At 48.3% G+C, this 15,883-nt stretch overlaps 1 protein-coding gene across 1 annotated transcript in view; it reads right to left on the minus strand.

Moving 5' to 3' along the window:
• The window catches only part of Itgb5 (integrin subunit beta 5), a 110,299-nt gene extending 99,432 nt beyond the window's left edge, over nt 1–10,867 (minus strand). The window contains 1 exon segment of the mRNA XM_021259554.2: nt 10,410–10,867. Within this exon segment, the coding sequence (XP_021115213.1) occupies nt 10,410–10,479 (70 nt within the window). The 5' untranslated portion in view covers nt 10,480–10,867.
• Between the last annotated feature and the right edge of the window lie 5,016 nt (nt 10,868–15,883).

The raw sequence follows: 15,883 nt of genomic DNA on the forward strand, positions 1-15,883 counted from the left end.
TAATCTGTGGCATTTCTATACACTAACAAGGAACTATCTGATAAAGAAATTAAGAAAAGCAATTCATTTACATCAGCCTCAAAAAGCACAAACTTAGAAATAAATTTAAGCAAGGAGGTGGAAGATCTATATACTGAAAACTTTATAAAGCCCAGATGGAAGAAATTAAATACCTCCTCAAAGTGGAAAGATATCCTGTGCCCACATTCTGTAAGAATTAATGCTGTTAAAATGTCTATGTTACCCAAAGCAATCTACAGACTGAATGTCACCCTTATCAAAATCCTAATGGTATTTTTCACAGAAAGAATTAAAAAAAAAAAACTCTGAAATTCACATTGGACCACAGAAAACCTCAAGTAGCCAAAGAAATTTTGAACAAAAGAATAAAGCTAGAATTACTACACTACCCAATTTCAAAATACACTACAAAGAGACAGTAATCAAAACAGTACAGTACTGGCATAAAACAGACAGCCCAGAAATGAATCCACGCATTTATCTTCAACAACAGTAGCAAGAGCACACAGGCAAGGAAAGGCCAGCCTCGTCACAAAAAGGCTTTGGGACAACGAGACATGGACATGAAGAGTGAAATCAAGTCACAGTGGACTAAAGACTTAAACATAAGGCCTGAAAGTGTAAAACTTCCAGAAGAAAACCCAGGCAGAAAGCACCACAACACTGGTCTGGGCAAAAATCTTTTAGATGTCACCCCAAAAGCACAGGAAACAAAACCAAAAACAGAAAAAAGAAGTTGCATCAAAGTAAAAGCCTCTACACAGCAAAGGAAACAACAGGGAGAAGAGACAACCAAGATATATGTGCAAACCAAACACCTAATTAAGGGGTAATATACAAAATACATAAGGAACTTGATTAATTCAATAGTAAGAAAACAAATAACACAATTGAAAAGTGGGCAAAGGATCTAAACAGACATTTCTCAAGTGAAAACATACATATGGCCAATAGATATGTGACAGAAAAAAAGTTCCACATCAGGGAAATGCAAATTAAAACCACAATGAGCCAGCACTTCATACCTGTTAGAAAAACTATTACCAGCTGGGCGGGCATGGTGGCGCACCCCTGTAATCCCAGCACTCGGAGGCTGAGTCAGGAAGAGCACCATGAGGCCAGCCTGGGCTACACAGTGAGTTCAAGGCCAGCCTGAATTACATGTTAGCAAGGATGTAGAGAAAGGAGAACTCTACACTGCTGGTGAGAATGTAAATCAACACAGCCATTATGGAAAACAGTACAGAGGTTCCTCCAACAAGTAAAAAGACCTTCCAAAGAACCCGGAAATCCCACTTCTGGGTATACAGCCAAAGGATATGAAATTAGTATTTTGAAGAGACATATCTACACTCCCATGTTAAAACCTCCACTAATCTGGAAAAATAAATAAAAATTTAAGAAGCAAAAGAAAGGGGGGGCATCCTGAAACTCTAATGTTTCCCTGATTTGCTTCTTCTTTGTCACTGTGGTAAAACCACAGAAATCCTAAAGAGCAAGCAACAGGTGCACTGTGACATTAGAAGGAAGAAACACCAGTTGGGACAAGAACGGTAGCTGGGACAGAGGGGAGGAGCACTCGGCAGATCCTGAGATGCTGGAAGGGAAGAGAGGGAGGCTTTCTGAGCCCATGGGGATGAGAACAGAGGTTTCTGCCACCTAGAAGGCCAAATCTTGAATCCTGGGCCCCCTCATCCCCCAGAAAGTGTCCTGTTAGGTGCCATGGCCCACTGCCAGGGAGCCCGGCCATTGGTGCAGGACTCCTCAGATGCCCTCTCCATGCCAGGCTGGCAGTGGGCTCCTGGGTGCCATGTGTGACCCTTCAGCAGGAAGAGGCCTCCCTGGTCAGGCCAATGACTTAGAACACAGTTCCCTGGGAAGCTGGGCCTGCCACCTGTTCTCTCCAACAACCTCCACTCTAATTTCAAAACTGTTCCACTCAGTGATCTCCAAACAGGTATGGAAGCCTTTAAAAATCAGATTGTATGCTGGAAATGGGGTTCAGAAGGTCAGTCCCATTTTTCAGTCAAATCCTCTCACCTGCCAGAAACTACTGAGGATGGAAAAAAAAAAATCAAATCTAGAACAAAAGTTCACTTTTCCCCCTCTTCAGCCTCATTGAGTAGAATCAGCTCCCTGTGACATCTGCTTTCTTTCTTTCTTTCTTTCTTTCTTTCTTTCTTTCTTTCTTTTTGGATATATAAAATCTTTCCACACAATAATGGAACTGTAAAGTCTTGGAGCTAGATGTGTTTTAAGACAAACTAGTGAGGTCACCTCATTTAGAGATAAAATCAAGAGAAAAGCTGAGTAAGTGGCTTGAAACAAGGAGTCTTGTCTACAACAAGGAGGGTAGCAGGGTCCCGGGCAGTAGGCACTGGTACTAGAGGCCAGGAGGCCTGCCTGGTGCTCCCTGCACCATCCGAGAGACAGGGCTGCTGTGATGCTCTGGGCTCCAGGAGTTCTGGTGAAGACCCTGAACAGCTCCCAGGTCAGAAAACAATTTAAGGTCAGACCCTTAAATTTAGGACTCTGCTGAACACATAAATTCAAAACCAACCCCTCATTATCAGAGCCTAGGTCACTGAGCTTGGGAATGTGGGCTGGGGATTTCGAGCTCAGGGTAGGAAAACTCCTCCTTCCCAGTCTGAGGGAACAGACTGGGCTCTGGTCATCTGGTCTACCCACCTCAAAGACCTTGGGCACAATACCAAAAGGGTTCCACAAAGATGACAGTCACCTGGTATAAAACACCCTGTGTAACTATAAAAATAAATGTAACTGATACTGCATTACTAGTTATTTCTAGTAATATTCCACATTCATGTGCAGCAAGAAAGGCTGCTGACTGAGCCAGGTGTGGTGGGGCAGCTCTGTCATTCCAACACACTGACAGGCTGAGAGAGGAAGATTGCAAATTCAAGCCCAGCCTGGGTTACCTAGTGAGGCCTTGTCTCAAAATAAAAAATTTTAAGAGGGCTGATGATGTAGGCCAGTGTGAAAGCTCTAGGTTCCGTCCCCAGTATAATCAATCAATCAATCAGGGTGCTGTGGGACAAATCCAAACGCCAGACATCCTGCACTTCCTCAACACTGAGCACTAGACTAGGGCAGCTAGGGTTACCCAGATCTGCCCCAGACCCTGCAGCCCAGGAGTACCAGGTACCAGGTAGCAGACAGAACTCCAAAGCCCAAAGCCATGCGCCAGAGCTACCCTCTTTGGCATCTCTCCTCTCTCCACCTATTACTATTTCAGAGAGTTTGGATTCAGCCCAGTGAGTCACCGGGCACCAAAAAGCATTTCTAAAGGGAAGGAAGCAGTGAATAGAAAACCACACAGCTGCAGTTTGCCAGTGCTGGAGTACCATGTCTGGGGCACAGAGACAGGCACCGGTGACCCAAACAGTGGCCACATCTCCTCTTGGTTGCTGTCTGTGTGGTGACTGCTCCCAGCCCAACTTCAACTGCCTTCTGCCCTCTGGCTTCATCACTGTCAAGTACAGGGTTTACTGCAAACCATAATCTAAAAATTACACTCTAGGCCATGGATTTAGCTCAATGGTTTCGCCGCCTGCTATGCAAGTGCAGGGACCCGAGTTCGATCCCCGGTACCAATAAATAAATAAATAAAATAAAATAAAATAAAATAAAATAAAATAAAATTACACTCTACTTCCAAAACACTCGGACTCCCCCTCTCATCAGTCATAGCCAAGCAGCTCCTGTGTCCGTCCAAGTATTCTTTCAAGACAGGCTTCTCCTAATCCAACCCTTCCTGCCAGCGCTCCATTACTAGCAGCCCAAGCCTAGTTTCCTGCAGTGGCCTCCCTGCTGGGCCCCTCATTAAGCTTCTCCCGCCTCTGTGCACCCCACATCCCTCCCACTGAAGCATATGTTCAGCAGCTGGGGTTTCCTGATCGAAGTGTCCAGTGGAACAGAAGTGGGCAGCAGACTGGACTCACTCTCCTGGCTTGAAGGCACTGGGTTGCTTCTCCTTTAGCCTGAACTGTGTCCCTCACATTCTTCCCACAACAAACAATGATTCCCAGTACAGAATCCAGTAACCACAAGGGGTCACAAAACATAGGGTCAATGTTTACATTCTTCAAAACTTACTCCAGTAAAAGACATATTGCCACTAATCCCCCTCAAAATGCTTCCCCTTGCTTCAAACACTTATTCCATCATTCCTGTAGTTCTGGGAGTCCTGTTCTATAAATGTCATTATTTAATGTGATCAAAACTTCAATGCACTGCTGCCAAGTGCAATCCAATGTAAAGGCAGCCTCATGAAAACATCATCCACTTCATTCACCGGATCTGGCACTGTGTGACTTCCGGCTCTTCCCAAAAGTCAAAATGACGATGAAGGTAAATGTTTTGAATCTATTCAGGACATTGAGGGAGCCATGACAGCACAACTAAAGACACTCATGAAAGAGGATGTCCAGAACTGCTTCAGAAAGTGGCAGGAACGATGGGATAAGGGAGTCTGAAGTGAGGGAGTATATTTATTTTGAGGGGGATTAATGCAATGTTTTTTACTGCAATAAATTTTTTAAATGTAAACTGTATTTTTTTATCGTAAGTCCAAAGACGTTACCATGAAATGCAAGTATGCCCTATGACAATGACAGTGAACCTTAGAGACCAAGCACCAAACTGCAACCCCCAACCCACTTATTTATCACAAAGTGCCAACACTGCAATGAAACCCCAATACTGATGTTTTAGTGTACAAAAATCAACTCTATATTAACATCTTTTGTCTTAAAAGAAAAACAACACATGTGCCATAAGTTTGTCACCACTACCCTAGGAAGTTTCCACTTCAGTCAGTTTCCGTCTCAGACGGCCTTTCTGACTATCAGGCACCTGCTGAACACCCAACAATACTGGCTTTACAGATATGACTTCTATTTTTCAAGCAGCAAGTCCTATAATGGAATACTACACACCTATCAAAAGAATGGGCAGTTCATTCTCTGTATACTGATATGAAGCTAATTCCAATATACTGCTAAGTTAATAATAAAAAGATGTAGAACAGTACACTTAGTGTTGCTTTTGAATAAAAATAGGGAGGGAGGTGTGTTTGTCACATGTACACAGAAGCACTAACACAAGGTACCTAGCAGGAGTAGTCTGTGCAGGAAAAATGGGGCCCCCAGGGCAATACCCTGGGGTACAGGATGACAAGATAGGGAGAGAGACTGCTCACTATATCCTAGTTACACTTTTTTAAATGATGTGCTGGGCCTGGTGACACATGTCTATAATCCTAGCACTATGGAAGGCTGAGGCAGAAGGACTGCAGGTTTGAGCCCAGCCTGGGTAACTTAGAGACTTAGTGAAATCCTGCCTCAAAAGAATAAACAGGGCAAGGAATCTCTGGGAGGAATCTAGCTCAGTGTGAAGGCCCTGGGTCCAATTCCCAAATCACAAAACTAAATAAAAACATGCAATTCCAGGGCTGGGGATTTAACTCAGTGGTACTGCTGCCTGCCTCACAAGCACAAGGTCCCAAGTTCGATCCCTGGTACCAAAAACCAAAACAAAACATGTAATTCCATCTGATCCAGAGAAAAATACCAGCCAAGGCCTAATGAAGGCAGGGGCTTCACAGTAACTGACCAGTAATCAAAGCTGTCAAGGTCTTTGAAAACAAGGAGGCACTGAGAAACTAAGAAACTGTCCCAGCCAAGGGAAGCCCTGGAAGACATGACAACTCCAGGTAATGGGAACCGTAGATGGGATCCTAGAACACAGAAACCCAAAACCAAGCAGGTGTGGTGGTACACACCTATGACACCAGCAGCTGGGAGGCTGAGACAGGAGGATCTCAAGTTTGAGGCCAGCCTGGACGCAGAGCAAGATTGTGTCGGAGGAGGAGGAGGAGGAGGAGGAGGAGGAGGAGGAGGAGGAAAACTAAGGAAATCTGAATACAGGACGGACTTGGGTTAATAAGTAAATCACTGTGGTTCATTAATTGTAGCGAATGTAGCATACTAATGTAAGATACTAACATGTGAAACTCAGTGTGGGGGTATACGGGGACTCTGTTCTCAATTTTTTTGTAAATCTAAAACTTCTAAATTTGTCTAAGTGTTTTTAAGGCCACTGAAGGGGCAAGGGAATCAACTGAGCACCCGACCTCCACTGCAGCTAAGCCCTTGCTCAGCTTCCCATAACAAAGCATCAGCGGCCTCTGTCACAGACTCCAGCCAGCTTGACCTGACCAGTTTTCATGATCGATCGATCAATCCCTCTCTCTCTCTCTCTCTCCCTCCCCTAAAATGTCTCCTGACAAGCTGCTCGAACAGACCTGACTTCAATGCCAGCTGCGGAAGGCACAGGCAGGTGAAGATGGGCCGTCTCCCACGCCAGCCCCAGTGCCAAGTCTCACCTTCACCCAACCTGCACCCCACAGGGCCAGGCCCCGCCTGGGCGCTGTGGGCACAGTGGACAGTGACACATGACCCAGCAAAAACCCCTATACCCACAGACCTCACACCCTGGCTGGCAGAGATGGGCAATGAACAAGAGAATAGGAAGAAAGGAAGGGGACAGAGGTACAGGTTTGGCTGAGCAGTCGCGGACCCGGCTGAGCAGGACTTGCTGAGAGGAGGCTTGTGGGGCCGGGAAGCTCGCTATGCAGCTCTCTGGGAGGAGAACGCTCCAGGCAGGAGGCCTGAGGCAGAGTCCACAAGGGCTCTGGGCAGTGAGGTGGGGGACAGAGGAGGCCACAATGCCTGAGTACATGAGGGGAAGTAGTGAGAAAGGCCAGGAAGAACGAGACTCAGAGCCTGGAGGGATGCATCGAAGCCACTAGGGGGTTAACTCCATGATCTGCCTGGAGTTTTAAAAGGGTCTCTGAGTGGGCACTGTGAATAACCACAGGGTCAAGTGCAGAAGGAGGCCCATCCCTGCCACAGATAAGTCACTGACTCTGAACCAACTGGCAAGGTGGTGAGGGGACCCAGCAAAGAAAGGTGCCAGGCCACAGCGCCCGCCCCAAAGTGCCCATCGCGGGGTGAGCCAAGTGGCCCTGGAGTGAAACTCTGCTTCTACAGGAGCCACAAGAAACCTCGCCCACAAGTGAGTGCTGGGGAATACGCAGCCCTGTACATTTAGAAAGGCTACTCATCCCATTCCAACTGGAAGACAGAAAACCATGGTTATGGGCCTCCCAGAGCCCTCAGATCCAGCAGCTGGAAATACCTGTCAGAAATCCTGGCCGTGAGCCCAGCTGTACTGGCTACGTGAATGTGACCCTACTGTTTAAATACTGTGTAACTGTCCCACATCACTGATATCCTTAAAACCTCTCAGAATATTTTCACAACAAGGCTGACAAAGAAAAAAGTTGTTACTAGGGCAGGCAGGCACAAAAGGCCTCCTTGCCAAACAACTTAGATATTTTAATTCTCTATTGCCTCCGTAGCTAAATAGCATGGAGAACAAGCAGGAGAGGAATACTAATTGGGCTAATTAGACCCTGCCCTTTCTGCCTCAATCTGTTAGAAAACCCCCCTGACTCAAGGATGGAGTTAAAATGTTAAAACAGCAGTCTCCACACCAAGCTCAAGTTTGCGATTCCTTGTCCTCTCTTGAAGCCCCAGCCTGGTTGCCCAAAGAGAGCTGCAAACCCAGCCAACTTCGGCGGCAGAGACCGCCACCCAATCCCATGGTGGGTGGAACGGGGGCGGTGTGGGAAGGCGCTGCCAACACAAGTCAGAGTCCACTAAATAAAATAAAGGCTCTTTTAGTACTCAGAGCATTCTAATTTGCAGGGCATTTGCTAAAAGACCATTTGATGGCTTTAACAAACACACTATCATAGCAAACCTGACTCTAGTCATGCAGCAGGAGCACAAGCTCCTCCCCGTCAGAGCAAGGGTGGCATGGAAAGGCCTCACCCCAATTAGACAGTACCCTGGTTTTGTCCTAGGGTTCAGTCCAGAGGCTCCTGGATCCTGAGGAACAAGAGATACCCCTGATGTGGTGGGGACAGTGGCTGCCAGCCAGCAGGGACTTGTGGAATCCTGTGAAACTTAAGGTCAGTTTCCTGCTGGATTTACCCATGGTCTCTAGGGACACCCAGGCTGGCATGGGCCTGCAAGTCACCTCTTTCTTTGAGTAACTTTTTCTTTCAAATCATGTTCCTGGTAGCAAGACAGAAACAATCTTTGGATAAAGTACCTGCAATGCTTCAAGAAAAAAAAGGGAAAGATAAGAAAAGAAATACAGAATGTGTCAAGTTGGCTCAGCAAAACTGGAAACTGGGAGAAGTCACACAGGCTCCTTCTGACCTTGCAAAGTTTCAAGGCACTAGGGGGAGATAGCCAAGCTTAGAGGCCAGTGACCTTCCAGGGGCTGGCGGAACTGTAACAGGAAACGCAGAGTAGCAGCCTGCAGTCACAGGGATGGACAAGGGGAAAAAGGAACCCTGAAGGTTTTGGAATGAATCACCATGGTTCAGTGCTTTCTCCCTGTGTGAACTGTGTCATGCAAGATAAAGGGCACAAGACAGAAAAAGCCATGGTCTTTGGTCACTACTCCCAAGCCACAGCAGGGCAGTATGCAAGTCATTTGTCCTCATAGGGCCATGTGCAAAAGGAAGACCCTCGTGAGACTGTACATGAACTCTGAAAAAAGGAAATCACAATGCAGGTGGAAAATAATGCCTTTTAAAAATTCTTTGCAACTAAAAATATTTGAGTTTTTTTAGAATCACAGAATGTCAAACTGGAAGAGCTCCTTCACAGTTCCCAAACTTCAATTTCACACAACATTAAGATTTTCAAAAACAAAACAAACAAAAGAAGAGGAGAAATTAACGTAGGGTTGCTGGGTTTTTAGTTTGCCAAAAAAAATTAAAAATACTGTCACTAAATAGTAGTAAAGGAAAACTTACACGGAAAAAATAAAAAGGTCGTAATTTTAAACTAAAAGAGAAGCCAGGTGTGGTGGTTCACACCTGTAATCCCAGCACTCAAGAGACGGAGGCAAGAGGATCCCCGAGTTCGAGAACAGCCTGGACTACATAGTGAGTTCAAGACTGGTCTGAACTATGTAGCAAGACCTTGTCTCAAAAAAGCCAAAAATAAAAAATAAAAAAAAAAAACACCAAAAAACTAAAGGAAAGTCCTCGTGAAGCAAGGGTTAGTTGACAAGCCCACTCCTACGTGTAGCAGGGAGACACAGTCTGTACCTCCCTTCTCTCCCATCCCCACTCCCCCCACCCCACCCCGGCCCGGCCCCCACCCCGGCCCGGCCCCCGCCCCGGGATCCAAGAAAACGCCAGGGATCTGCGCTGGTTGCCCAATGGGTGTCAGGGATGCACTGATGTACTCGGAGCTCCGCAGTGATTATTTTCCCATAAAGAAACCTTGCCACAGGATTAAGTTTGAATTAGGGCCTGAACGAAGTTTTTTGTTCGCGCTCTCAGGGAAACCTCTGCTGCCTCTCAGTAAAGGGGACCCGGTAGGGGAACCACCCTCCCTTCCGGCAGCCAGGCAACCACTTGGCTCCCGAGAGCACACTAGTACCTTGGCTGGAAAGTGAAGCGCGCACCCCAATGCACAATTACTTCTACGGGAAAGGGGAAAGTTAGAAGCTTCCTTCTTTTCTTTGTTTGGAGGCAGCAGGGGTAGCTCGTTTGCCTGGCAGCCCCGGTCCACACTGTACAATCCTTCCTCGGGAGGGTTCCTAACTGCCTCTCCCAACTGGTTAACCTAGGTGATCGAGTGCTCCTGGCACGGCCGCCAGCCCCGGGCTGCGCCAGGGTAAGACGATTTGCACAGCTCTGCCCTCCACAGTGAGGGCGGCTCGCGGCTCGCAGTGTCTTCAGGTCAGGGGATAAAGCCTGACAGAAATCAGACTCGGGGTCTCATCCAGGCCCCAAGTGGGGTGTGCGCTCGGGCTGTGGGTCTCGCTTCGGGTTTGCGGTGAGCGGGAGGGACCCGCGGGTCACCTCTAAAGGAAAGCAGTCAGCACCGTCGCGGTGGATCTCGGCTCGCTACGGGGCCCCGTGCACCCTCCGTGCCAGGAGGCCAGTCCTGGGCTGCAGAGAAGACCGGGTATCCCGGGGTGCGGGGCGCCAGCGGCATCACCCCGCGCCTCCTCGCGCCGCGCGGGCGGCCACAAGAGCGGCTTTGTGCCCGCGAGTGGAGAGCCGGGGCCCCGGGGCGGGGAGAGCGCGGGCGCTCGGACCAGACCGCCCGCTGTTTACACAGGAAGGGAGGCTCCTCCTCGGTCCCGGAGGGACCCGGAGCTCCGGCGCGGGGCGGGAAGTGTCCCGCGGCGTCGGCCCACCTGGACGTGCTCACAGCGCCCGGCGGCCGAGTGCACCGCGAAGTTTCCCGGGGCGGCCCGGGCGCGCTTACCTGCGAGGCGCGGCACAAGCGCGCAGAGCGCCAGCAGCCAGGCAGAGCGGGGCGCCGCGGCCCACCGCATGGTGGGCGCCCGGCCTCAGCGGCGGGGCGGGCGACGGACTCGGCGGGGGCGCGTGGCGGGGACGGGGACCGGGGCACGGGGGCAGAGGGCCGGGGGCCGCAGCCGCATGCCCGGCGCGGGGCTCGGTCTCAGGGCTCGCGCAGCCAGGCGGGAGGCAGGGGCTGCGCTGGCCCGCGTCCCGCCGCCACTATCCCTCCCGGGGCGCACGCAGCCGAGTCTGGGGCCGCCGCTGCCCTGGCTGCCGGCAGGGACGCTCAGGGCGGGCGGGCGCGCGACTCCTCTAGGGGCTCCGGACGCCCCCTGCGCAGCAACGGGCTGGCCTCCACCCCTCCCTTCTCCCTCCGGCCGCCGAGCTCTCGCCTCTCCTTCCTCTCTCTGCCAGCCCCCGCCGGGCGCCGCTAGGTCAGTTTACGGCGGGGAGGGGCGGGGAGGGGCGGGGAGGGGCGGGGCGGGGCGAGCTCGGGCCGAGTCGGCTCCGCCCTTCGCTTGACCCGCCGGAGGCGCAGAGGTCCCGGGGCGCCCAGGTGTGCGTCCCTTCCGGCGCGCCCAAAGGCTGGGGGTCGGAAACTACGGGTAGGGGCCTGATCCAGGGTCTCGGCAGCCTGTCGCCACGGGAGCGGCCGGGCGTGCTCCACTAGGCGAAGCGAGATTACTTGAGCCGAAAAGCGGTTGTTAGACTTCGGGAGAGCAGGTACGGCCGTCTCGTCCTCCTCCCCCTGGCCAGCCTGGCCTCGCCCGAGGCGACACCGCAGCCTCCAGGCAGCTCGCTGATGGGGTAAGGAGAGAAAGGGAGGCACTGATAAAGCACGCTTTTCACTTTTTTTGCCTTTTTGTCCCTTTGGAGAACTCGAGTCCGGCCCATATGCCGCTAGTTTTAGTTTCCCTTACCAATACACTGATGGCTTGGGTGAGCAAACTGATAAACTCAAAAGCAGATGTCTTACCATTTACCTCTGAGCTGGATCTGAAATTGCAGGTAAGGGATGGGGTGGGAGTGGGGACTTCTCAAACAGCTCCTGCCAAAGATCTGGTGGGCTTGACCGAATGGGTCGAACGGATTGAGACCAGAATGGTTTATAACCAAGAGAAGAGGGGCATTCGTGTAAAAGGAAGTAATAACAGGACACCTAACACAGACAGACAGCACGCTGCCAAGCAGGTACTCTGCTAAGTGCTACACCTATATTAACGCATTGAATCCTTCTGCTGTCCAGGTGCGGAAACTGAGGCATACATCACTTAACTTGCTGGAGGGAGTGATAGCTGGGGTCCCTCCTCCAAAAGTTCTGAATGGCTGAACTAAAAAGCAGAAACAGTTAAAGAGTAAAGAGCAAGGTGTTCTCATTTTTGCAGGTCAGGAGCCAGCTGGAAGGAGGGCTTGGAGGGCCAGGTCGAACACCTTCCTAACTGCCCAGTTTCCACAGTTTGGATCTTAAACTATATTTGTTCCCACCCCCACTCCCAAATTCTACCAAGCTGGTCCCCCAATGTTAGAGGAAGTAAACTTATTCTTGTAGTACAAGGTGCCTGCGGCAAAACTGAACAGACCACAACAAGCTCCACATCTGGCTCACTGCCAACATTTTATCCTTAAATGCTTGCAAATATCATTGTATTCTTTAATTTCCTTGTTTGTTCTGGTGTAAAAGCATGTTTGTCTTCATTGTCTAGTAAGAATGGTGTTTGCAGAAGCTGCTCAGGTTTATCTTGGGATTACCTGCCCCTTCGAGCAGTGGTGTGGTGGGGACAACTCAGCCCACTTCCAGAGGCAGTGATTATAATTAATGGGAAGCTAAAGAGTTTAAACTGGGAGACATCGTGTGCTAAGTGGTCACGTGCCAAGGGGTGATGTAAAAAGATTTGTCCAGCAGAAATGTGTAGGATGGATTAAATGAAATAAGTTGAGTCCTGGACACTGAGGAAACACTGTATTAATAAGGATGCTAATAACTTGAGTATGCCAAGTATTCTTTAAGTTTAGGCCCTGTGGTGTTGTATCTTCTGGGCACTTCTCTACCCCAAGCTAGGTGTTTTACAGCTGCTGAAGTAGCTGCCGTTGTCTCACACCCAACAGACCTGGGTTACCAGCAAAGTGCTGTGATCCAACCTCTCCGTGCTCTGCCGTTTCCAGCCTCCTCCTGTCACACCTGGTGCTTCCCCCAGCTCTCAGCCTGCCCAGACCTGCGTACAACTCTGAGCCTCAGCGATCCAGGCTCCATTATCTTAAAACTGACTTGAAGATGCCAGTGGTAATTCTGAGTCTTTGCTTTCTGGTTTGTGCGGTTTTTTCCTCCCCAAGAACCTTTTGCTCTTTTCATTAAGTCAGAGCAGGGGGGTGACCTTCAATAATACCTGACTTCCTCCTACTCAGTAAATTGAGCATACACTGATGTTCCCTTCAGGCAGGGGACACAGCAGTACTTCTCCAGCCACTACCACAGTTTCCTTTGTGGTGACCTCAGGGACACTGCACATCTAATCACTGCTGAGCCTCAGCTGGAAGGGGCTGTGGTTGTATCCATCGGAGTCTCCCAAGTTTGAACATGGACAACTCACAGAAAACGTATGTTTCTTGTTTTCCATTTTCAAATATGATTAGTTCCTTAAGTATTAAATATGGAAGTAGCATATGATCCAATTATCCCACTTCTGAGTATATACCCCCCAGAAAATGAATGCAGGAACTCAAGCAGATACTTGTACACCCATTTTCATAACATTATTCATAGCAGAAGTTAGGGACCGTCCAGGGCCCATCAACAGGTAGATAAACACAACATCCTATGTCCATACAATAGGCTATTATTAAAAGAAATGAAATTCTGGCACGTGTTGCAGCATGAATGAACCTTGAAAACATACTAAGTGAAATAAGCCTGAGCCAAAGGTAGTATTCTAGTATGACTCTACCTTTATGAAACATCTAGAATAAGCAAACTGATAGAAAGTAGAACAGAGGTTACCAGAGGCTGGGGGAGAAAAATATGGGGAATTAGTAATTAATGTGAATAGAGTTTGAATGAAAATGAATGATGGTAATGGTTGCATAATATGATGAATATACTTAGTGACATCAAATGGTGTACTTGAGATGGTTAAAAAGGTAAATTTTATATTATATTTTTTTTACCATTGGAAAACACACTTAGGGCTGGTGATATAGCTCAGTGGTAGAGCACTTGCCTACCAAGTTAGGCAAGTGCCTAACTGCCTTGGGAGAGCTCAGTTCCCAGTACTGAAAAAAAAGGAGGGGGGGGTATAATCTGTTACTTTCCAAATAAAAAGGTAATCTCAACTTTAAAAGAAATGTACCCATTTTTCAAAAAAAGAATATATAAGCACATGGCAGAGAGAATATGAGGCCTATGAAATGGTACAATTTTGGCCAGACTTTTTAAAAAATTCATTTTGTGACAGGAACTTGATAAATTGCCTAGGCTGGCTTAAAAACCTGCAGTCCTCCTGCCTCAGACTCCCAAGTAGCTGGGGTCATATGTGTGCCTGTATTCCTCTTTATAGGAAAACGTTCTGCCATAGGCTTTTCTCTCTGTGCACCATGGCCCTTATTAGAAAAAAAAATAATAATCCCATGCCAGCTGTCAGAGTTATAGCTACTACCAGACTGCTGAGGACAGGCCTAAAAGTACATCTGCGTGGATCATAGATGCACCCAGGGGACGGCAGGTGACCGCCCTGTGAGCATCCTGGGTTCATGCTAGTGAAACAGCTGGTTACATGAATGTAAGAGATCCACACTAATCTTTTTTGCTTTGGGTTAAGTGTGCACACTATGGCTGTGCCAAGTGTGAGGTTGGTGGAACTTCACATTGAGAGGCAGAACACCAACCGGTTCTTGACAGAAAGTTGCTATAGTAGGGAAAGATGTTTCTGTTTGTTGTTGTTTTCAATGTACAAATATAGCTGAAAGTCATTAAAATGTCAAGTTTCTCTGACTTTGCGAAGAAGCACACATGAGCATCTTAATCTTATTTAGCTGGCATGTCCTGGGTAAAGAAGGCATGTGTTTTGAAACTCTTTGTTCATATAATTATCAGTTCTGAAAATACTCATTACTGATTATGTCTTTTTGAGAGCAATTTTTAAAAGTTTAGTTTTGAAAGTATTTTTAAGATTAAACATTCTGAAATAAATGTATGTTTTCCAGCTCTGAAGTGTGTAAAAAAAAAACAAACAAAACAGCATCCATTAATAAATTACAGTAAGAGTTGTGGTATTTTTCATGCTTGTTTTCTTTTTAGAAAAAAAATTACTTAAAATTATCAGCAGGGCTTAGACCCAGACACGCCTCTGCTGGAGTCTTTCTCTAAATGCCCCCTTTCGGCTCCAATGAAGCAATTTCAGTTTGTTGCTCTTTTCCTAGAAGTTACTCCCCAGTACCTAGAGGGTAGAAGTTCTTTTCCAATTATTTCAGTAAAAATTACTATGAATAAAAACAAACACACACACGAGTTTAAATTGATCATGGTTAGAAATTTTTGAGTAAATGCCAGAAATAAAGGAGTGAGCAGGAGATGGGGAAGGGGTACAGACAGCGATGGGCCAGGCAGGTGTGGCCTGGGGAGAAACACGGCCGAGTGGTGGGGCAGAGGCCCTGAACTGTGCAGCCCTGGCAGACAGAGACACTTGAAGACAGGAAGAAAGACGCCCCTTTGCAGGAATGCTTCTGGAAACTGAGCTAGCATTCTCCCTTGGGTACCTCAACCCACTTTCTTTTTCATTCTCCTTTCTACCTTCACTCCATGTTTCCTTCCTTGCCTCAAACTCCTGCCTCCCTCCCTTCCTTAGGTAGGCTTTCACCAGCCTTTCAAAAGTCAGGACAAGCTTCTGGTCTCTCTTTTTTTTGGAGCGCCCTGTTTAGGGCTGGCGGGGAGGAAGGATTCAGCTGCTTGAGTACCAGGTCCAAAGAAGCCAAGGGTCAGCCACCGGCCACCAGCCTGGACTCAACTTTGTCCTATGTGCATTTCCAGCCCTTTTGTAGAACATGGCCTGTCATATTCAGTTGCTACTGGAGCAGAATTAGAAATCTTCACCCAGAATCAGAAGAATTGTGTTCTAGGCCTCAGTGCCATCAACTAGCTGAGCAATGGGCATCTGCCTGCTGCCACTATCTGGAGCTGTTTGCTCACTTGGAAAGTGAAGGGTCTCATTCCTGCCAGAGCTGGGGCTCTGATTGCTACTTGTGAGGTCAGGTGTGTTCGGCACTTCCCAGTAGCTCCCGGGCACATAGCCTGATCTACCAACTGAAAACTACTCTTCAAGAAATCAGTGCCCTCATGTAGAGCATGGGAGGCCTGTTTGGACATGCTCTCTGTGTGGGGAAGCTGAGGGCCTGTCTCACTGGTGCACTCTGGAAATGCCCACTCCTCCTCCTTAAAGGATGGCC

This window comes from Heterocephalus glaber, unplaced genomic scaffold (assembly GCF_053883595.1).
Source record: "Heterocephalus glaber isolate CG9 unplaced genomic scaffold, H.glaber_assembly_v1.0 deba00000122, whole genome shotgun sequence".
In the NCBI taxonomy this organism is placed as follows: Eukaryota; Metazoa; Chordata; class Mammalia; order Rodentia; family Bathyergidae; genus Heterocephalus; species Heterocephalus glaber.